The 24,282-nt window shown below is 45.2% G+C and overlaps 1 protein-coding gene across 3 annotated transcripts in view; it reads left to right on the top strand.

Annotated features, from left to right (window-relative positions):
* The window catches only part of LOC111143050 (transforming growth factor beta receptor 3), a 194,087-nt gene that overhangs the window by 123,248 nt on the left and 46,557 nt on the right, over positions 1-24,282 (top strand). For all 3 annotated transcript variants that reach the window (XM_022496486.1, XM_022496484.1, XM_022496487.1), the window contains 2 exons: positions 973-1,110; positions 20,190-20,373. In XM_022496486.1, the coding sequence (XP_022352194.1) occupies positions 973-1,110; positions 20,190-20,373 (322 nt within the window). The remainder of the gene's footprint in view (positions 1-972; positions 1,111-20,189; positions 20,374-24,282) is intronic.

Raw genomic sequence — 24,282 nt, 5'->3', positions numbered from 1 at the left:
CACTTCTGGCCCTCTTGGGTGAGTTCAACTTTTTAAAATATGTGCTTCTTGGGTCTTCCCTCACCCCTCTGTCCAGAAATCCAGTATGAGACATGCTTCCGTGAAAGCATCTGTTCAGTATTTCTTTATGCACCCTTTTGCTTTTCTGTGTTTATGTTGACCTACCTTGGCTGGTGTGCTCCAGGAAGATGTTGTTGGACCCACTATTTGCAGCTGTCCTTATAGGTGCTTTCTGATGATGTTAATGATGACAGTGGTAACCTACAATAGTCCTTGATCTGCTATCAAAACTGGTCACAGTTTTCTTATCCAGGCTCGTGGTTTTCTTCCCTGGTTTCCACCCTCCCCCTCCCCAGACCAGATTTATATACAGTCAGTTTTTATTCTGTGTGTTCTCTGTGCTTCATTTTTTGGAAAACCCCTTCAAGCTAATAGCTGGGATGTTGAAAGCACTGGCAGCTCCCCTTGGCAGCCCCTCTCCCTTAGCTTTTCAGCACTTTTCTTTGGCAGAAATCCCTTAAATTTTTAGAGGTTCAGGCTCACCTGAAAGAGAAGAAAGTCCTTTCTCTGGCTATCCAGAGGGATGACCCTTCCTGGGGATTCTGTACTCTTACTTTTCAGCTTTATCATTTGCCTTGAAGGAGAAGACAGTTCTGAGGGAAGGTCACTTTTGTACTGCCTTTGCTAACTTTGGGGGCGGCGGGGAGGTGTTCTGTTTGTTTGTGTTCTGCTATTATTGGGAGCTAAATCACGTTTTGGTTGAGAGTTGTATAGGTTGAATTACATGAGGTAGCCATTTTTGTAGTTAAAAAGGCTAGATATTGGCAGTATCATCGAGTTCAACCTATCCATAGACTCTGAACTAACCTATAGCTTATCTTAACAGTGAGCTGTGAAAAGGGATTCCAAATCCACCCCAAGTGATTTTAATGGAAAGCCAATGTTAAGATTCGTCTTTCTGTTGCTTCTTAGGTCACTCTGCACCTAAATCCCATCTCCTCAGTCCACATTCACCACAAGCCTGTCGTGTTCCTGCTCAACTCCCCACAGCCTCTGGTCTGGCATCTGAAGACAGAAAGGCTTGCAGTTGGGGTCTCCAGACTTTTCTTGGTAAGTGTTCGAAGCCCTCCCAAAGTGTCCTTAGCACAAGGATACAATGACCCTAAAACATGGCAGGTCTTTTTAAAATTAAGGCTTATTTCATTGAGATAACACCCAAGTCCACAGTGTGTTAAATCTGAAGGGTGCTCCTAGTGGGGTTTGGATGGTGGAGAGAAGCAGCCACAGCGACAAACACTGCACATGTGTGTCCGACTGGGGACGGAAAGTCAAGTCCAGTCTGCACGTTAGAGCGGGACCTGCAGTTGTACTCTGTGTGGCCTGGGCTTTTGTCTCAGTTCTGAGACTTCTCTGGTGGCATCAAGAGCAATGTAAACATTGTAAATAGCCACTAGGTGTGTGGTCTCTGACCACGAAATAAATACACACAGGCCCATTCTATTTGTATATAACACAGGCCCACTTTCTGATACGAGGATCTGTTTGTTGAGAAAGTGACACAGTGAGTTCCAAGATGAAAACATTTGTATTTTATAAAAAAGCTGGAACCCAGCTCTTGTGGAAAGATCCAAATATTACCTACTATTTGTAAATCATGTCCTTTTGAGTTTGCCAGAACATTCAAGTTTGCTAGTTGTGGAGAAATTGATGGGTTGTTTGGATGGAATTGTTGGGGTATGATATCATGTCTGATGATGAGCAACACTGCCCTTCACAGTGATAACTCATGTTGTCTGTTGCTGGAGCTCCGTGCTCATGTCCTTAACTGCAGAGCCTTGGGCTTTTAAACTTACTCTTTGCCCCAAAGCATCCAGAACAACAAGAGGCCTCGGTTAATAGTCTTTCTCTTGCCGAGTGAGCAGACCTGGCCTAATGAATGGCTCTTAATCCAGATCTATATTTTCTTGTCATTTGTATTTGAAGAATTCTTCCCTTTTATTTATTTTTTTAAAAAAGTTTTTATTTATTTGACAGACCAAGATCACAAGTAGGCAGAGAGGCAGGTGGGGAGGGTGGGGGTGGGGAACTCCCTGCTGAGCAGAGAGCCCAATGCAGGGCTCGATCCCAGGACCCTGAGATCCTGACCTGAGCCGAAGGCAGAGACTTTAACCCACTGAGCCACCCAGGCGCCCCCCGGATGACCTTTAAATTGAACTTGACATGTCTGCATAACAGTCGCCCCGACTTAGAAGAGGGACCTTTCATAGTTCATTAACAGGGACTTGTGTTGCTCTCATGTCTCAGCCACCCATGAGAGTGACTAAAAACATTATACTTTAATAGTGTCTAATAAAGATATTTGGCTTTTTCTGTCCGATCGTTCTAGGCCTTACGATTTCACAGTGCGGGCAAGAAGGAGCATGTCAGGCTGGGAGACAGTGGGATTGAGTTTCCTCTGAGAGTGCAGTTCCTTTATCTGGTTGTTCTGGTTCCATGGGAAACAGGAGTGGGTTAAAGAGTGATTGTTTCATTGTCAAGTAGTGAGTCTTCTCTCTCTGACACGTGCGTGCGCACACACATGTGCATGTGCACGTGTGTGATGCAGCTGTCAGAGCTGTGTAGATTTTCTTCTGTAGGGTGTTTGGATGGCCCAGAGAGTATTGCATAGGTTCAAGTTGTCCCTCCATGCAATTAGAAATAAGAATAATCCTACTCTCTCAGTCTGCAAAAACTTTATTTATGCAATTATTTCCACACTGAAGAAAAAGCGTAGCGCAACTGGGCAATAAAAGTCTGAGCTGTCAACCTGAGTTTGTTTAAAAAAAAAAAAAGATTGGGACAATACTAGGTTGTCTTTAAAAATATGCTACCATGTGAATAGATATTTACCAAAGAAAAAACACAAATGGCCAATAAGCACATGAAAAGATATTCAGTATCATTAGTCATTAGGAAAATGCAGACTTAAAACCACAACAAGATGCCACTTCACACTCACCAGGATGGCTCTAATAAAAAAAGCAGATAATAACAAGTGTCGTTGAGGATGTAGGGAAATTGGAGCCCTCATAAATGGCTGGCCTTAGAAGGCAGTTGGGCAAACCATAGGTCTACAGAAAAACTTGCCCACTAATGTTCATAGCAACATTATTCTTAACAACCCAAAAGTGGAAACATCCCAAATATCCATCAACTGATGGGTGGGTTAAAAAAGATGTATATCCATGCAATGAAATATTATTTGGCCATTAAAAGGAATGATGTGTTGATACATACCAAAATATGAATGAACCTTGAGAACATAAGTGAAAGAAGCCAGACATAAAAGGCCGCATGTTGTGTGATTTCATTTGTTTCCAGAATGGGTAAATCCATAGAGACGGAAAGTATATCAGTGATTACCAGGGCTGGTGGGACAGGAGAATGAGGAATGACTACTAGTGGTATGGAGTTTCTTTGGGGAATGATAAAAATGTTCTGGAATTAGATAGTGATGATTAGAGTACAACTGTGAATGTACTAAAAACAGTGAATTGTAGAGATTAAAAAGATGGATTTTTTTTTTAATTTTTTTTTAAGATTTTATTTTTTCATTTGACAGACAGAGATCACAAGTAGGCAGAGAGGCAGGCAGAGAGAGAGGAGGAAGCAGGCCCCCTAGTGAGCAGAGAGTCCGATGTGGGGCTCGATCCCAGGACCCTGGGATCATGACCTGAGCCGAAGGCAGAGGCTTTAACCCACTGAGCCACCCAGGTGCCCCAAAAGGATGGATATTTTAATATGTGAATTATATCTCAATTAAGTTGTTAGGGAAAAAAAAAATCTCTCCAGCAGTCTTTAAAAATTAAGGAGTAAGAGCCCCTGGGTGGCTCAGTCATTAAGCCTCTGCCTTCAGCTCAGGTCATGATCCCAGGGTCCTGGGATCAAGCCTGGTGTCAGGCTCCCTGTGGAGCCTGCTTCTTCCTCTCTCCCTCTCCTCCTGCTTGTGCTCACTCTCTCTCTCTGTCTAATAAATAAAGAAAATCTTTTTTTTATGATTTTTTAAAAATCTTTTAATAAACATATAATGTATTTTTAGCCCCAGGGGTACAGGTCTGTGAATCACCAGGTTTACACACTTCACAGCACTCACCACAGCACACACCAACCCCCCATGTCCATAACCCCACCACCCTCTCCCTCCCTCTCCTCCCCCCAGCAACCCTCAGTTTGTTCTGCAAGATTAAGAGTCTCTTATGGTTTGAATAAAGAAAATCTTTAAAAAAAAAAAAAATCAAGGTATAAAACCAATGAACTGGATTTAAAAATGTATCTTTTTACTTTATTCCGTGTACCTGATTTTTGTTTTGTTTTGGTTTAATCTTGTTTTATTGTATTCCAAATCTGAGTGTGCCCTCCTGCAGGGTCCACAGACTCAGAGACCTGGGACAAGCAGAAATGCTCAAGACGAGACCTAAAGTGTCCAATCGAGAGGCCTCAGCCAGCCTTTCAATGTCAGGCTTAGCTGTTTTACATGCTTCTAAGGAGGAAAGGCATCTAAGAGGAGGAAAGCCAAAAAATAAGCAGCAACTTCTTCCAGTCTCACTAGTCCTTCAGGTCCCTTTGCTGCAACTTCTGTTTTGCAGCCATTTACATTAAAAAGAAAGAAATGGGGGTGCCTGGGTGGCTCAGTCCTTAAGTGTCTGCTTCAGGCTCAGGTCATGATCCCAGGGTCCTGGGATGGAGCCCTGCACCCCATTAAATTTGAAATTCAGTTAACGACAATTACTTCTTTTTCAAATGCCCATACGATATGCGGGACATACTTATACTCAGAAATTATTCACTATTTATCTGAAACTCAAATTTAACTAGCTGTTCTGTATTTTATCAGGCAACTCTACTCAGAGGTAACTCAGATTTTTGTTTCCGCTGAACACTCTGGCCTGGGTAACAGGAGGCCTGAGTACTAGGAGGCTGTGCACTAACTCGTTCTGTATCATTGGACAAAATCACTTCAGTGCTTGGGCCTCAGTTTCCTCATCCCTATAGTGAGGAGGTGGTATTAGCCAGTCTCTAAAGAGACTTTCTGATTCTTTGATAATATGGCTGCTAGATATTACATCCCAGTTTAATTGGAAACAGAAAATGGTAATCTGAACATTGCCTCTTCAGCAAATCCAAGTAAATATCAGGGCAGAGCAGTTGAGGGAAAAAAAAAAAATGAAAGAAACCAAACGCTATGCTATTGGCTTTGGAATAAAAATAAATCAAGATTTAATCCTAATGAAAAAATGTAAATGAATACCAGGAACATGCTTAATATTTAAAATCTAGTTTTGTGTTCCAGAGGTGGGGGGAGGGGTGGGTGAAGAGCCTGAGGTTGCCAAAATCTGGTTTATTCCTTTTACTTCAACTTGGGGAAAAAAGGTCTAACTATTTTGGGCCTCTGCCACCAAACCACAGGCAGTTCTCGGTCTGCACTGCAGTTTGGATGACTGACAAGCCTCAGTGAAAAACAAGTGCTATTTATTTTCCTGTGCCCAGTATTTAACTGGAAATCAGAAGGCGAAATTTCCAATCAGTTGTTAAATAGCCCCAGATGTGCGCTCAGCTCCGCTCGAGGAAGGGACACGCACAGCCTATGCCACGGCACATGTCCACACGTTCCTTTTCATGACTCCAAGTGATGTGTAACGGAGGGTTGTAGTATCCAAAAATGCCCTTTGAATAACTCAGGCATTCACGTTTGGTTGTGGAGGAGGGAACTTAAAAAAAAATTCCCATATCCTTCACTATGTTACATTTAAAAATCTGGAAATGATTTTTTTTCCCCCTCTCAAAATTCCTCCTTTCCCTTATTTGGCAGCTCTCCCCACATTTAGGAAAACATGGATTAGCATACCTGGGATGACGGTTTATGCATCTACTTATTCATTCATCCCACACCCGGTTTTTAGTGCCTGCAGGCTGTTGGGAAGTGAGGCTAGGTATGGAGAATTCCAGAGAGAAGTGGAGTGGACTGCCTGCCCTTGAGGAGCTGCCCGCTGGAGATGAAGAGATGGGGAATTGTTGTTCAGTGAAGGGAGTACCATTGTTGGCTTCTGAAGGTGGGAGAAGCTGAGACACCCCTCTGAGGCAGGCCGAGGAGCAGTGTGGGTCGGGGTTGCAGACGCGAGCACAGCTCCTTGCTCGACCCCGAGTGTCCCTCCTGTATGCTAGGAGTGTACAGACCAGGGCTCCATGTAGACCCTTTCGGATTTTCCAGTGAGGCTTTCCCCAGATAGATTCTCTCTCAGAGGCAGATTAAATAACTAAACATTTCAGGATTTCTTCTTCTTCTTTTTAAAAAATGTCTCTTGTAGAATGACTCACTGTGCCCTGTGGGATATATCAAGTGGTTGTGTACCATACATTTCTGTTCCAGAGGCTGCTTATCTGTTGGTTTTGTGGCTTGTCCGTAAGAGCCCTAATTGTACAGGGCTTGATCCTCTCATGAACTGGGGTCAGTCAACTACCATATTTCCTAGGAACGAGTTTCTGGCCCATTTGTGGTAAAAGAGCTCTTCCTAAATGTCACTGTGGCAATTAGAGTGTTGGCAGGAGTCCAGTTTCAGCTGGCAATCCTGGTCCAGAAAGAGTTTCTTGGAAGACTTCCTAGGATTTATCTTCACTTGCCGGGTTGAGGCTTATGAAGTTTGCCAATGAGTGGCCCCTTGGCCTTATGGGGTTTGCCTGGGTGTATTCTTCCTGATCGAGACATCCTGTCCTGGAGGGTTCATGCAAGCGTCGACTTTTCCTGGCTCGGCTGGACTTGCCGTGTCATGTCTGTGTGGAGGCCTGAGCCGCATCTCTGTGAAGGCTTTGCTTTCACTCAACAAATTGAGGTTAAATAAACTCGATTTTACCGAGGGGGGAAGGCTGGTTTCTTCGCGGAGAGTTCTGTTCCTTGCTTTAAGGCTTTACTGTCCAAGGCTTATCTGGCAATCTGATGGGGCTGCCCCTCCCAGGTTCTGGGCAATTGTATCAAATGTGACATTGCTGGTGCCCTTGGTTAATGTCGTGGGTAGCCTCCAGGGACTGTTCAGTAGAAGAAGTGAGTGTTTTGTTAAGGGAGGTTGCAGAATATTTTTTCATGTCATAGGAGGGAGAGAAACCTGTCTCCTGGGAGATTGTGGTGAGACTGGCTTGAAAGCTCATGGCAATGCCTTGGTCCTCTCATAAGTTTTAGACAGTGGGGTCCTTGGTAAGCATTCCCCACAGGTGGCTTGCATTCCCCATCTCTGGTGGGGACTTCGTGATGGCCCGACTCCTTCCTCGGCATGGGATCATTGGGTTCATTTGAGGCAGCCCAGTTCTGGCCCTCTAGACCTCCATCATCCAACCCCTGGCTTGGAAACTGATTTCTGCAAGGGAAGGAAGGGTCCCTTTGGCCTTTCTTATTTCTTTGTCCAAGGTAGAATGTGTATCTCGAGAACAGTTTTTGCTCTCGGTTTTTGCCATCGGTCCTCAGATGGCCTCTGAATGCCCCTGGGCCAAGGAGCCCTCTTCACTCTGCCCCTCCTTGCCCCATTTGGGTGGTGAATGACACAGCTGTGAGCTGAGACTCAGAGTGGACCTAGAGGTCAGGGGCTTCTCCATCTGCCACCTTGGTCGAAAGCCCACAAAAGCCCATTTGATCCCCAGCCCTTCCATGTTCCTCACAGAGAGTCTGTTCTGGAGATGCTATAGTTTCTGGCTGATACAAGCTGCTGGGCCATGTTCAGAGCTACTGTTTGGAGCCACTACTGCTCTAACCCTTGAAAATAGGGTTCATATATCCTCTCCTGGCAGTTTGGACAAGAAGGCAATGGTCCAGTCACAGTGAGGAATGAATTGTGGCCTGTCAGCCACATGACCCTTGTGGCCTGTCTTGAGGCTGTGTATACATGTATGTGTACATTTGACAAACACTTAGAGCTAGGCCCTCTTCCAAGCAGTTTACGTATATTACCTTATTTAACCTTCGTAACAAGCCAGTGAAGTGGGTCCTGTTATTTTCCACATTTTAACATGAGGGAATCCATTTCCACAAACAGAGGTTTGTTCACTTGGTAAGTGATCAGTAAGGATCTTCTTGGTTATTATCTCCCAGTGTTCTATTGCTAGGGGGCTAAAGTGGGGTTCTGTCCACCCAGCTCTGTTGAGTTCTTGAGTTCAGTAGTTGACTGCTCCATGATAGTGGAATAAAATAGCTCTCTAGTGGGAAAGAAAGTCTGTGGTTCTGTTGTCAGCTCTGCTTTCTACCAGCTGTGTGGCTCAGGCAGATCCTGTTAATTTCCTTGTCTATAAGATGGGACTTGGATTATCGATCTTGATAAAGAGGAATTCTGTAAAGGGAATTTTAAGAACCTATTTGGAGCCATGTACTTGTAAATTTCCGTTTGTGTCAATTTGAACCCGGGTTGGCAGATTGGATGTAACTTAAAAGAAAAAAAGAAAAATCTTTCCCGGTGAGAGATTTCCCAGAAGTACGTTTGGAGGGCAAAAACAGATCAAGGATCGAGGCAAGTAATAGTAATGACGCCAACGTTTTATTTTTTCCTGAAAAATAACCCTTACTTTTTCTTTTCCCTCCCTCCCTTCCTTTCCTTCCTTCCTTTCTCTCTCTCTATCTCTCTCTCTTTTCTTTTCTTTTTTCTTTAAGGGAGGGAGAGAGCATGCACACGTGAGTACCAGGCTGGGGGTGCAGAGGGAAAAGGGAATCTTTTTTTTTTTTTTTTAAGATTTTATTTACTTATTTGACAGACAGAGATCACAAGTAGGCAGAGAGGCAGGCAGAGAGAGGAAGGGAAGCAGGCTCCCCACTGAGCGGAGAGCCCGTCATGGGGCTCAATCCCAGGACCCTGAGATCATGACCTGAGCCGAAGGCAAAGGCTTTAACCCACTGTGCCACCCTGGCGCCCCATGAGAAGGGAATCTTAGGCAGGGTCAGTGTTGAGCCCAATGTGGGGCTTGATCTCATGACCCTGAGATCGTGACCTGAGCTGAAACCAAGATTTGGACACTCAGCTGAGTAAGCCACCCAGGCTCCCCTGAAAAATACCCTTTAGATGGCACATGCACTTTAAATTTTGGATCATGCTCATCCTAAAATCCTGCTAACATTGGCGGATGAGAAAGAGTAAATTTAGGAGTCTGGAGAGCTCATCTTCTAAGACCATCAAGGTTCCCTGTATGGCCTGGGACTCTGCTTTGGAAAAGCATTATAAAGCAGCTCACGCTTCATTAATTTGGTAACTTGTGTGGACTGAATCTGTATTTCAGGTGGAGTGACATATTTTGCTTCTCTTTGTGTATTCACATATACTCTCATTTCTGTAACATCGCCATGGGAGATTCGAGTATTGCTTTTGTAGTGGCCCACATTCAAGTTTGTGCGTGTTTATACTCATATGGCAGCATCTCAGAGCTTTCTTCTTGGACATGTGCAAGCATGTTGGGTGTTAAGAACAGAGGGCACTTTCAGTCCTTTAGTTCTTTCTAGTTCAGCAAAAATAAAAATTAAAAGCAGAGGGTGACCGTCATGAATGTTTTGAGAAAAAGCGTTGAGTATGTTTTACGTTGTTTTAGTAGAAGAAAGTAATCCGGCTGTAGATACAAAATAAAAAACACCCAAGAATTTTTAAATGGTTGCATGGACTTGTGTTTCTTGAATGCACGGTCGGCAGATACCATAATCACATGGCTCATGAATATGTAGCATTACAAATTATGACTGTAGGTTCTGGGCATGGAAGTTATTATTTCTTTAAAACAAACTTAAAAAAAAAAAAACAACATTGAGTCATGATATATGGTTAATAGAAAACAGGTTTCAGATCACATTTCACATCACGTGGCTTTGGAGGAAATGGGCAAGCGCAGCCCTCCCAGGAATTGGGTAGGGAGAGCGTGTGATTTTTTCCTCTTTCAGAGTGCAGGGTTTAGTCCTCATTTGGGAGGTAAATATTTCAATACTGTTCCAGTACTTTATGTGAGTTTGTTTTTACTGGACTTTGTGCTCAAAATACACCAAAGCATAATCTCAATGCCTTTCTGTGTGGACACTGTTAGGAGTCCTAGGGCCCATCTGTAAAGATCCTATTTACATATAAACCTAAATTCTAGAGAAATGCCTGTTCTACTTTATGTCTTTTTTTTTCCTCTAGAATGGAACTAGTAAATACTTGACACAGCAGGTGTTTTGGAAATATGGATGTGTTTTTCTTTGCCTTATTTGTTGTTCTTGTATTGCTCTATTTTTCCTAAGCAGACAACTCCAAGAAGAGATTTGTCTGCACAGGGGTCAGGGGAAGGGAATAGGAATGGTAAAAGTTGGGGGTAGGGCCAGGCATAAGTGGGAGAGGAGATGATCTTGATTGTCTACGCGCTACCCCTTGACCAATGCCAAAGTCATATAAATATGTGATGCTGGGTGTGCAAGCAGAACAGAGCAGCCGCAAAGAGCTAGCTAGACAGCCTCAATAGCAGGCATTCACCCGACTGATAACTCAAGCTCCAAATGGACCACAGCTGAGCCATGGGCTGTGTGTTTGTGCAGTTCCTGGAACACGTTTTCCTCTGAGATGTCAGCCGGCATTTCTTTATCTTTGTGGAGCTGTGGCTCCTCTGATCTCACAAAGCCCATTTCTTTCTTTTTAGATGTGCAGGAAGGTGACTCCATCCATGACTTGGCTTTACTCTCTTCCGCTGGGCTTCCCCCCCCTTTCTTTTTTCTACCAGTGCAGAGGAGAGAATTCTTGCTCAATCTGTATGCAATCCTGTTCATGCTTGACAAAGATTATTTGGAATTTAAATAATATGTGTATCTAGCGCCTAGAGCGGTGATTCTCGAGTATGCCTTGGAATCATGGGGTGGTGGGAGGAAGGTTATAATGCAAATTCCTGGACCCTGCATTCTTCCCCATCCTGGAAACTGCAGGATGACTAAAGTGATCTAAGGAGCACACTTTGTGAAGAATTGGGCTTGAGAAGGCTTCTTGACATTGGTTTACATTCTGAGAGCAGATCAAGAAGCAGATGGATAGATGGATATCATCAGTGCTTCCTTATGGTCATATTGGGAGTTCTAGAGCAGTGCTGTTCAGTAGAAATAAAATGTGAACCACGGAGGCAATTTAAAATCTTCTTTTAGTGCATTTAAAAAGGTAAAACAAATGGGGTACCTGGGTGGCTCAGTTGGTTTAGCATCTGCCTTTGGCTCAGGTCATGATCTCAGGGTCCTGGGATCAAGTTTCGCTTCGGGCTCCCTGCTCAGTGGAGAGTCGTCTTCTATCTCTGCCCCTCCCTTCTCTGGTGCTTGCACAGGCTCATGCTGTCTCTCTCTCTCTCTCTCTCAAATAAATAAGTCTTTTAAAAGGGTAAAAGAAATAAGTGAAATTAATTGTAATGGCATATGTAATTTAGCCCAGCATAATCAAATAATATCATTTAACATGTAATCAATAAAAAAACTGTTGAGATTTCTTTACTTTTTTCTTGTGCCATACGACACAGTACAGATGCTGGCACCCTTACAACACAGGTCAGTTTCCCTAGCCATATTTCAAGTGAGCAGTGGTGGCATGTGGCTAGCGGCCACTGTCTTGGGCAGCTATGGAACAAGTACAACCTGCCCCAAGCCACTGGCAGACACGTGGCTGGCCATGGCACTCCTCGTTTCTCCACTGCTTCTCTATATGAATGACTTCTGAATCCTTCTCAGTGACAGAACTTCAGAACTACCAGTTAATCAGACCTCAAGATTCATTGATTCATTAAACAAATACTTTTTTTTTTTTTTTAGATTCTATTTATTTATTTGACAGAGAAAGACACAGCGAGAGAGGGAGCACAAGCAGGGGGAGTGGCTGAGGGAGAAGCAGGCTTCCTGAGGAGCAGGGAGCCCCCAATGTGGGGCTTGATCCCAGGACCCTGGGATCATAACCCTAGCTGAAGGCAGACACTTAACGACTAAGCCACCCAGGTGCCCCAAACAAGTACTTCTTGAGTATCTGTTCTGTGTACAACCCTGTTGGGATAGCCCCATGAACAAAGCAGACGAAGATGCCAGGCTCTGAGGGAGCTTCCGTGCTGGTGGGTGGGGATGGCCAATAAGCATAATAAATTAGTAAAGTATTTGATAGTTTGGAAGGTGACTGTTCAATCTAATAGCAATAAGAACATGGGAAGCAGGTTTGGGCGGGGGGGGCATCAGGATTGCTAGAGTGGGGCTGCTGGCCAGTTGGAGTGTAATTTTAAATAGGCCCCATGAGAAGGTAACAGGAAGTGGCCTTGAAGAGGGTGAGGTGAAACTTGAGGTGAGACTTCTTTATCAGGATCGTTGGCCTGGGAACATTCTTTATTAGGTGAGGGCAGGGAGCCGGGAAGAAGGGGACAGGACGAGGTGAGTCCTTATGGGATGGCACCATCCTCAGCAAAGTTTCCATCTCCCCTCTCACTGAAGACCAAACCAACTTGGGGAGGAGGCCCAGAGGAATACCGTGAGGCAATCCCCAGGCCTCTGAGTCAGCCACTGACTGGGCTGAGTTAAGTGCTAAAACAGAGAACCCCTGTTCCAGGAAAATGGTGACTGCACCCATCAGCCCAGATTTGTTCACTTTGCTTGGGGATTGGGAGATAAATCTTGAGGCTTCCGTGGATCTGCTTAGGACTTTAAGAGTTAAAGCTTAAACGCAGGTGTGGAAACAAAAGGGCTGGTTGCCTCTTTTGCTTTTTTCTTGCTCTTTTTGGACAAGGTTGTTGAATCTGATCCAGAAAAAATAATAAACTTGGCTCTCGTTGCCTAGCTGTAAGTTCTTGTCATAAAACTCCCAGCACTGGCAGATAGAGTAATGTTCTGCTCTTTAAAAAAAAATCTGGTAGCATAACCAGAATCGAAAATACGAATGTCATGTGTGGTTTAAGTAGGGACGAGCATTCTGGAAGGGAGGTAACTCCGTGTGCCTCTCGGCAGCCCAGGGGTTGTTGGGCCGTAAAGTGCTTCCCGTTTGCCCCTTCAGCAGACACTCACTTGCAAAGGATCAGGATTCTTGTTGCTCAGCGCTCTGTTCATTCCCACAGGAAGATGTTTGTCATGTCAGGGAATGTCAGACGATTGGGTTTTAATTAGCAAGCAGGAGGAAAGTTCACTGAATTGGGGGGTGGGGGAGGGAAAGACGTGGAACTACTGAATGATTTAATAATTGGTTTTTAGTTGGAGTTAATGGGTGAAAAAGCACAAATCATGGGGTTTAGAGGTTGGCTAAGAGATCACTTCCCAGGCAGTGAGGGAAGTAAGGAGTTCGGGTTACAGGAATGAAGAAATTATGGCATATCCTTTCCTGGAAATAACAGGACTGAGTTCCATTCAACGAACAGTTCCTGAGTCCCTGCTTTGTGCCAAGCTCTGTGCCAGGCCCGGGAGATTTAGAATGAACAGGGCGCTTTTGTGGCCCTCCTGGTGTTGTTCTTTTGTCAGTTTTGGTGATAAACAGTCACGGTTCTTGTGAAAGAGGGGCTCAATGAGAGGTGTGACAAGGCACCTGTGCCCCACTCCACTCTGAGGAAAGGAGGGAAGTCTGGGAGGCTTGGGAGGAGCGGTCCAGGTGGGGAGCAGGGCGTAGAAAGACTCAGGAGCCTGAAGCAGCAGGATGTGTCTGCCACTGAGTGATCCTGTATGGTGAGGAGATGGGGGGCGATGGGGAGTGGGGCAGGCAGAGACCCTCTCTGGTCATATGCGAGCTAAGATGCTTAATACTATCTCGCATCATCATGTGTGGACTTTTTAGAAAGATCTCTCAGGTGCCAGGGTGGAAGAAGGAGATAGGATTGGCAGCTTGGAAGATAGGAGGTGACTGTGATCCCTGAGGTATAGATTGCTTGAGATATTAGAGCCAAAAGTGAGGTGGTAGCGTGGCGAGTACCTACAGCTAAGGTGAATGGGGGATACAATAAATAGCATTGGAAAGTTTCTGCTGTTTTATTCAAATATAAAATCCTTGCTCTTAACATTTTTTTTTTAAACAATTCCATCGGGCTCTCTGCTCAGCGGGGAGCCTGCTTCTCCCCCCACCCCGCCCCCGCCTGCTGTCTGCCTACTTGTGATCTCTCTCTGTCAAATAAATAAATAAAATCGTAAACAAACAAAAAACAATTCCATATTCACTCATGTCGGTATTTTCTTTGCAGTTGTGATTGTAACCCCTCTTTGTCTTAGAAAAAATATTTCTGGTTATCGTTACTCTCTTTACATCTATGTCCTTCCACAGACTAACCCAGGCCAGACTCTAATGAGGGTACCATGCCATGAAGATGAAGCAGGGGCGAGGACACTGACCGGTGGAGGGACGACAGTGACAGACCATGTCCCCAGGCAGGTTGTAGCATGATGCCCTTAGAGATGAGATGAGGACAGTTCTGGGGGGTTCCTTTGTAGATGCTGGACGACCTGCGACCCCGGCGGGTGCTTTTCAGCATGCTGGGGTCAGCACGGGGGTGTACCTGAAAGACCACAGACCTTAGCCTGGTCTTAGTCCACCGCTTAGGGAATTGGATGAAAGTGTAGAAGGTACAAATATGAAATACAGCGATGTTGACAGCCAACAGAGTGAGGATTTTTATGTGTTCTCCACAGACTTCGAATATGGGTCTAAGGAATAAATACAAGACTCTGTATTTATAGGAAAGAGTTACTGGTATAAGGGAGGGATGCAGAAAGCCTCGACCCAATAAAGACCTGAGGACTTAGGTCCCACCCTGTCCTCCGTCACCTCCCTGGCATGAGCTGCTACCCTTTCTCCCCAGGATTATTGCAGAAGTCTACTCCTGGCCTCGTGCTTTTGTCTCCCTTCAGTCTAGACTGGCCATAGCAGCCAGAGTAATTCTGTTAAAACATTTGTTAGTTGTTTTCATGAACGTCCAGTGGTGGCCCATCTCACCCAGACTAAACACTGTAAGTTCTTACCAGAAGGATAAGGTTGGGTAAGGGTCAGGTCAAATGGGACCTCCTGGTCTCTCTGACCCCTCTGACCTTTTCACCTACCTGTGCCCTCCCGCAATGCCCATCCCAGTGCTCTGGCCACACAAGCCTCCCCACTCGCCCTCACCGCACCTTTACACTTGCTGCTGTCCCAGCCACAGATGTTTTCCTTCTTACATCCATCCGCAGGGCTTGCTGTCTCTCTTTTTCAGGGATTTAACTGCTCAGTGACTTCCTCAGTTGGTCTTTCCCCACGACAACATTTAAACCTTCTCCTCTCCTCTTTGCATAGCACTTCTTAGGATATTGCATATTTGACTGACTTACTGTGCTCCTCTAACTTCCTTACTAGACTGTAAGCTCCACAAGGATGGGGAGTTTTGTCTGTCACCTTCTGTACTATTTATCCCAGCATCTCCAGTGGTACATGGCATAGGAGAGGCAGGTGCTCAATAAATATTTGTCACAAGTATGTTTAAAGTATAAATTAATGAATATGAGATACCAGCAGGGTTCAGTTGATGAAAAAGCTTAATGTGATTTTGGGCCTCGTTAAGGGTCCACATATTTGTAGAAAGAGATGTATGTTAAGGAATTAGCTTGGATGATTATGGAGGCTGGCAAGTCCCCAAATCCTCAGAGTCTACCTCAATTTGAATCTGAAGGCCAGCAGGTTACTGTAGAAGCAGGAAGAGCTATGTCCCAGTCTGAAGGAGATGAGCTTGTCAGGCAGGAGATTTTCTCTTACTCAGAGGGAGGGGCCAGGCCTTCAACTGATTGGAGGCCCACACTTGATAGGAGGGGCAGGCTGTTTTACTCAGTCTACTGATGTAAATGTTAATATCATGCACAGACACCCTCACGGAAATACTCAGAATCACGTTTGACCAACCTCTGGGCACCCTGTCAGGCTGACACAGAATTAACCATCACAGGGCCTTTGTTGGACCACACCCCAAACCCTAAGTCTTGTCCCAGGCACTGTGTTTCCGAGACTATGCTGGTAAAGCTCTGAGAACCACAATATCTGGGGAGTTGTTGAGGGGGCTGGAAATAGCGCCCTGAAGAACCAAAGTCGTGATCGGGGTCAAAGGACATCTTCCAACATTTGAAGGCTTGTCTCAGGAAGAGAAGAGGAAGGAATTCTTGGTCTGGAAGGCAGAGCTCTGACACGTGGGCCTAAGGCAAAGCTTTAGGTTCTAACAGAACAGAAATCTGCCTTGGGAGCTGGTGAGGTCTTCTTTGTGGCTGGATTGGTGCAGGGGCCAGCTGTGACCAGGAGTCAGAAGTCTCCTGTTCTTTTCTTGCTCCAGTGCTGACTCTCTGACCTTGGGTAGGCCCACAGCTTCTCAGAGGTTTCTTCTTCTCTGCTGTGGAAATCATAGTGGCCTCACTCATAGGTCGTCCAAGGATCAGATGGAAATAACATTACCTTCTAAAGCTCAGTGGGGGTTGGGGGAGGCCTTTGTCAGCATCCAGCTTTGGCTGAGCCGGGAGAGCGGGTGGTCAGGAGTGCTGACTAACCTCTTGCCATAGCAGAAAATTTCCACTGACCTGCAGTCAGGGACACTTCACTGCCTCTGGCAGCTTTGCTTTCTTCTCCTTGGAATGTGCCTGAGGAGTGGCAGTTCACTCCTTCTCCAAATTCCTCAGCCATGAGTCTATGAGCCGAGTTGCTGCTGGCCCTGGGAGAACACAGACCTGAGCTGGGTTGACCGTGCTTGGGGGGATCAGCCAGGAGTTGACCCTTCTTGAAGCATCGGCCATGCCATCAGATTGCTTTTCTGTGACTTGAGCATACATTTCGAAGTTGCTCCCTATTTCTTCTCTTACTGACACGGTAGAGCCCACCTTCCACTCTGAAGGAATGCATTCTCTGTAAGATGCTTAATACTCAAGTGCTTTATTTTATAGCTGTCCCGTGATGAGCACAAAAGAGAGGCGCATCCAAGGTGCCTGCCTAAACATTCAGAACTGTGCTGGCGAAGGGACAAAAGCCTTTGCACTATTGTGGGTTTTTCTCAGTGACAGGCTTGAAAAAAATGACTTTTCATCACAAGTCCTTTAGCCGCCATTAGCACAAATGCTTTTTGGTGGAAAGAAGGTTTTGCTACAGTGTTTAAGTCATAAAAACCAGATAAACGCTGGAGTTCAGTGTTGGTGAGTAGCTAAGCCTTGGAGGATTTAGACGAGGGTTGGCAGGTAAACGGTTCGGGAACTTTTTCTTAGGCATTGTCAAAACAAGGGCAAAGCTAAACTGTCCCCACTGGTTTTGCTTGTATATAACTGGCATCAGGACATTTAGCAAATGTCATTATCTCACCTCGGAGTACTTCATGGAGCCTGATAGTAGGTGTGCAGGAGGGGTAACTACATATGTTAGAGGTCATTTATGTCCAGCTTAGTAATGATGAGTTCTCAGCTTCCCGGGCCAGTACAAATGGGGAAGCTTCTCTTATTCTTTATCAAGTACTAGACAGCCCAGCTTCTAGCATAGAGGGGGCTGTCGATTTGGGGATCCAATCTGGGGATCCAGTAGATGTTTGAATGTTACTAACGTGCAGTCAGTTCATAGTGTAGACCAGCATTTCTCAGTCACAGTACTATTAACATTTTGGCTAATTCTTCTTTTTTTTTCCTTTTCTTTTAAAGATCTTATTTATTCATTAAAGAGAGAGAGAGAGAGCACAAGCAGGGGGAGAGGCAGGCAGAGGGAGAAGCAGACTCCTCACTGGGCTGGGAGCCCAAGGCAGGGCTTGATCCCAAGACCTGGAGATCATGACCTGAGCTGAAGGCAGATGCTTAATCATCTGAGCCACCCAGGCACCCCCATTTTGGCTAATTCTTGCTTGTGGGGGCTGCAATTGTAGAATGGGGGGCAGGGATGCTGAGGAGCACCCAGGCCTCTGTTCACTAGACAGCCCCTCCTCCCAGTTGTGACAATAAAAAAATGTTTCCAGACATTTCCAAAAGTCCCCAGGGGGACAGAAATCACTCCAGTTAAGAACCACTGGTATAGAGGAAGCTGCAGGGTACCCACACTGCCCCTGACCTATAATAACGCTTTCAAACTATGGATCACTCTGTACCAAGTAAGGCAGGGCTTCTCCACCATGGCTGAGCTTGGGAATCCCGCAGGGGCCCTTAAGATATTCTGATGTCTGAGTCCCATCCCTAAGATTCTAATTGGTCTGGGGTGTGGCCTGGACCTCAGGATATTCCGAAGCTCTTAAATGCTTCTGCTTCTCAGCCAAGAGTGAGACCATAGCATCAGTAGATCATGGAATCAATCTGGTGAAGAACTTCTTTGCTGGCATTTAAAAAAACAGAGTAGTTCCCGCTTACCTGCCGTTTTACTTTCTGTGGTTTCTTTGATAATGGTGGTCAGCTGCGGTCTAGAAGCAGACAGTCCTCCTCCTGACAAATTGTCAGGAGGTCACTGGTAGCCTAACACTGCGTCACAATGCCTGTGTCATTAGCCTCACTCCATCTCCTCATGTAGGAATTTTTTTTTAAAGATTTATTTATTTATTTTAGTGAGAGAGAGCGAGCAAGCTCACATGCAGGGGGAGGGGCAGAGGGAGAGAGAACTATCTCAAGCAGCCTCCCAATGAGCGTGGAGCCCAACATGGGGCTTGATCTCATGACCCTGAAGTCATGATCTGAGCTGAAATCAAGAGTCAGACACTTTACCAGCTGAGCCGCCGAGGAGTCCCTCCTCACGTAAGCATTTTATAATCTGACATCATCACAAGAAGGGCGAATATAGTACAATAAGATGTTTTGAAGAGACCACATTCACATAACTTTTATTTACAACCTATTGTTTTAATTCCTCTGTTTTATTACTAATTATTATTAATATCTTACTGTGTGTCAATTATAAATTAAACTTTATTATAGGTATGTATGTGTAGGAAAAAACATGGTGTACACAGGGTTCAGTACTGTCTCTGGTTTCAGGAATCCACTGGGGGTCTTGGAAGGTGTGCCCCACAGATAAGGGGAGACTACTGTACATACATATAATTGAATAGAAACTGTTAAGGCCAGCACAATAGTTAGGATAAGTACCATTTTGTATGTACATTAAGCTTGAAAACACTGCTGTAAGCAGTAGAACCATAAGCAAAATTCCTGCTCTCACCCTGCCTTTAGTCGGTTATTTATAATCCCTTCAGAAACTGTTGTGCTTTTTGTTAGTGGTAAATTGTTAACGTGAAATTTAACACATTTATAGTTGTGTGACTTGGGAATTTGGGAATTTATGAACATTTTTGCTGACAATTTGAGGTTTCACCCTGACATTCATAAAAATCATTTATTTTTGCAAATGCTAGCCAGTAAAGATGACATGCATATTTTCACCAACTAAATTTGATTACAGTGCAGCAACGAGATGATAATTTTCTTCCTTTGCATGTGTTAATTATATATACCATGATGTGCTAGGTCAGCGATTGTCTAAATACATCGAGCAAGAATGTGGTACTTGCATAAATCATCCTGAAAGTTGTACTGGGATCAGTCCAGCAGCCTCTTGACTTCATTATCTGTGGGTATTTGGGGGTCTTCAAAATAAACGGTAGCATACATGCATCTCACTCACTTCTAGGAAGCAGTGTAATGTGGTAGAAGACTGGCAGTCTCCAGTCATTCTTTTTTTATCTCCGTGTTCAAGAGAACGTAAACCAAAGGGGGATTCTTGCTGTGTCTCCGTGGTGGTTGACTTTTGGTAGATGCTGTGGTCATGGATGACCTGAAAGTCAAGTTTACTTGCTAGCAGGACTTCGGATTGCTTGTCCTGATCTTGAAGGCCACTATAAACCCATGACAACACTCATCAAGGCTTTCTACTTGACTTGAAACCCATTACTTGAAATTACTTAAATGTAGATATCAGAAAAAAACAGCAATGATCATTCACAATGCACTCTGCGGTCTCTCATCACAGAGTTCTTTGAAAATTCTTAGGGACATCCTGCGTCATTGGTAGCTTTGTTGTTTCCTGGGAGAAGTAGCCTTGGGACTGTTTTCTTGAATCTGCTGCTGAAAAAAGATGATCGGCCTGTGTAACAAAGAGAAGAAGATGGATTGACAAATACCCATTGGTTGATAAGTGCTGTCTTTAATTATGATTCAGCTCCCCATGACTGCTCCACAATAAATATGTATGTTCCTCTATTCTATTCTATTCTGTTTCCTCTAGGTGTCTCAGGGTTCCACAGTCCAGTTTTCATCAGGAAACTTCTCCTTGTCAGCAGAAACAGAAGAAAGGAGCTTCCCCCATGGAAATGAACATCTGTTAAATTGGGCTCGAAAGGAGTACGGAGCAGTCACTTCATTCACTGAACTCAAGATAGCAAGAAACATTTATATTAAAGTGGGAGAAGGTAAATTTTATGTGGTTTCAATTAATGACTGATTTATGACACTCAGTTGTTTTCTTTTCAGAGACCAAGTGGTTAGGGCAAGGAATCCTAGAATTACAGAATGTTAGAGCTGGCAGGGACCCGGGAGATCATTGGGCCTGCTCCCCTCACACTCCCTCCTTCTCTTTTTTTCCTTCTGAGGAAACAGGCCTGGTAACAGCCAAGTAGGAAATGGGGAATAACACGGTTGAGAGAGGAGGAGGTTGCGGTGTAGGGTTTAGAAGACATCCATGCACAGAAGTCAGAGTAACTGAAGGGTGAGAATCTGAAGTGAGGGAAAGGAGGTGATCACCAATGGAAAGGAGGAGTTGCCAGAAGGAATCAACAGTTAGGGCATCCCCTTACCTGTTAACCTGCAAACATTGGAAGCCAATGTTAGTTTATGGTCTTCGAAACATCGGTTAGATTTTGGACAATAGCAGAGGAAAAGTGTTTGAATATATTTTTAAAGCTTACACCAGTTACAAGGACAAAATTACTGGAGAAAGGAACTGTGTGGCCTTGATAAGAGATGGTCCGTTTTAATTTCCTTGCCTTGCAGAGGGATATAAATATCTGGTCAGTCAGCTTGAAGGCCCATTTTTAAAAATAACTTCTTTCATCGTTATTTTTAGTTGAGCATATTTGGAGCCCCCCTGAGTTACTAGAAATAACAACTCTCGTGAATGAGTTCTTGTAGTCAGGTGATGATGTGAAAACCGCATGTCTCGTCTTCAGCGTCCATCTGCTTTCTGTTGAATTCAACAGCACGTGTCACCCCTTTCACAGGCTACATGACAGCACAGCACGGGTTATGGAGTGCTTGTTCATGGCCCATTCTTATACTTGGGCTGTGTGACAGGAGCAGGAAAGTAGGACACTGATGTTGGAGTGTGTGCTATATGCAGAGGCCACAACGCGGCCACAACAGGTGCCTTTCCCATGGACCCCACCCTACTCGCCAGTAATCCTAGGAGGAAACCATTATTTCCACCATTTTACAGAGGGGTTACTGGTGGGTGAAGCTAGCTTGCTCAAATCCACATTAGCCAGGGGTGAAGCCAGAATTCAAACCCAGGTTTCCTGACTCCTGAGTCAAATGCTTGTTTCCTAATGCCGTATATTAAGTCTTAGCCAAGTAAGCGCATCCTAAAAATGCAAGTAGGCACCCAGATGGGAAGATTTGTTTCGCAGAGAGAAGAGTTTTAGATGTGTGTTGGGTTCAAAAAGTTCAAGTTTGTTACTGGACTCTGCGGGGGGTCAGGTAGCTTATAGAAGTCAAGTCCCATTGGAACAAAATGAAGAACCTCTTTTAACAAAGGTTCTAAGCCACACACACCCCCACAGTGGTCTTCATTTCTGAAGCAGAACTCTAGTAGCATCAAAGAATGCTGATTACCCAGAATTTGTTAGAATAAGAAAAGGTATTACAGTAACATTTAGAATGTTGACCTGTTCTCTTGACAGTGCATGAACTTTAATGCGTAGCTGTTGCCTGCCTTGAGAGAGGGATTAAGTGATGTCCCCAGGGCCACACGCTGAGTCAGAGAAGAACTTAAAGGACGTGGTGTCTAGTCCAGTAAAAACTGGTGACTCCTTAATAACCCCTTTGGAGCCCCTGAAACTTGATTCCAGCCACCAGCTGGGTATGAGTCCCTGGTAGACAGCATGGAGAAGAGCAGTTGGGGGAAATGAGGGTCCTTGGTTGGGTTGGTGGACCACAAGGTGATGTTGTCTATTACACATGGATCAGGCTCCGCTGAACGGGACTCATGAGCCAGCTCCCAAACCTGAGTTGTCTCTACCTAGCTTGAATCCAGGGATCTCAGCCCATGAGCCTCCTCTTGCTATATCCCCAGTGGCATTTTCATCACCTGGGAACTTGTTTAGAAATGCCAGTTCTTGGGCCCACCCAAGACCAACCAGATTGAAAACTCTGGGGGGGGGGGTCTAGCCATCTGAGTTTTAACAAGCATGTCTGGTGATTCAGATATATGCTAATATTGGAGAACTGTGACTGTAATGTGCAAATCTAGAGTGGAAGAATTGAGGAGTTTCAGTTCTTATCCCAGCTGTGAAACTTCAAGCAACCCTCTGATTTCCCACTTAAGCCTCACTTTCCATAGGAGAAAAATGAGGAGTTTGCATTACCACCACCCACCCCCCCACCCCACCCCCCATTCTCAGAGGATATCATTCTAGGTTGCAAAGTTATTTGTCAGTCCTTTCCTAAAATACAAATAAGCATGTGACTCCCCCCCTCCTCCCAAAACTTGCCAGGTTTCTACCCGGGGATTCCCCTTTGTGGTTTCCTTTCTACTTGGCAGTTGGTCTAAGTTTTGATGCCAGGCGTGCAGAAGGTCGTTCAGGGGAAAAAGAACTCATATATAGACATGTACACACAACAGAAAGTGATCAGCTTATTCAGCTTAGCGACAATGGCCTCTGGGACTTGAGCCCTTAATAACACAACTTTTAAACAAACTTTTCTTAGTGGCTTTGGAGGGTCAAAGTGTGCGTGAGTTTTTTGTCATTTGTCTCCAATCTCACATCACTGTTTGTCCATTCAGGAAACCTATGCCGTGTGCTTGCTCTATGCCAGGTGCAATCCGGGCACACCTGTGGACTGGATGGAGCGATAGGCCAGAGTCCCAGGAGGGTCCTAGTCTCTTGAGTTCCAGACTAGCTTGTCCCTGACCCATACACATCCCCTCTGAGTCTTGATTCCATTTCAGTCTTGCGACTCCAGTATCATTTTCCGTCCTGTGATCTGGGGGAGGCATCCACAGGCCTGCAGCAGCACGGTGTGCGTTCTTCATCTGTTCATCTGGCAAAACCCTCAGCAGATGTGGCTGGAACTGGCAAGGGAAGACTGCTCCAGCCGCTGGAGTCAGTGGAGCCCTGGCCTCTTCTCTCTGAGGGGGTCTGTAGGGAGACATGCAGGGTGAAGAGCCTGCCTGCTGGGGCCTCGTGAGCTCCTCTGGTCCCATCTGGTCCAGGCCTGGTGCTGAGGGCGTCACGGTTCCTGGAGCCAGGATGCCACCATGTGTGCTGTGGACCTCGGCCCAAAGGAGGTGACGCAGGCTTGGTGGGGGTTGGGAGCAGGGCAGCATCAGCCCAATCTGGGGACCTCCTGGGCTGATCCCTTTCTCTGGAGTGAAACTTGCCGGTGAATTTGAACCCCAGCATCCCGTCCCTTAAATGAAAGAGGCAGAAGTTTGTTTCATTAAAGTGCCAGGGCTCTGATTAATTACCCCTTCTGAAAAAAAGTCTGCTACACCTAGAACTTCCCTGACACTGGTCCCAGCTGTCATCCTGCCAGCAGTTTCAAGTTCTGTTTAAACATTTAAACCGCTGGCTGGAAATCCCATCAAGCACAGTGCTGTGTGAACGGCATGTGCCGTTGCGGGACTATCTTCAGACTCTGGGTACTTGTGTCGCTTCCCCCGGTGGAGGTGATGAGCAGCCCCCAGCACAATGGGATGATGTTTGTAAAAGCACCTTGTAAACTGTAAAGTGTTATCAAAGCATTCGTCACCTGTGCTAAGATTGTGAGAAAGAGTGAAAGTCTGTCCTCACTGTTTCCCCCAAACTCCTTCCTTCAGTCTTCAGATCTGTAGTGTTGTGATGAGTAAATATCTCCATAGCAGGCCAGAGAATTAATTAGGTGGTTGGTTCTCCTAATAGCAAATATCCAAGGTGGGGGAGCATATCTGGGGAATAGGATAGATGGATTGATTTCAGTTGTGAGTATGCGGGCTGTGAAATATCTATTGGATTTTTAGGTGCTTGGTAGACGGAAGGCAGCACAGGTCTGCAGCTCAATAAAGGAGTCATGATCTAGGTGCAAGCTGAAGCCCTGGGAGTGATGGAGATCATCTGGGAAGAATA

The sequence above is a fragment of the Enhydra lutris genome, unplaced genomic scaffold (genome assembly GCF_002288905.1).
Source record: "Enhydra lutris kenyoni isolate GAN:26980312 unplaced genomic scaffold, ASM228890v2 scaffoldscaffold9, whole genome shotgun sequence".
NCBI lineage: Eukaryota > Metazoa > Chordata > Mammalia > Carnivora > Mustelidae > Enhydra > Enhydra lutris.
Note: the sequence above shows the minus strand (reverse complement) of the source record. Positions and strands in the feature narration are given on the sequence as shown.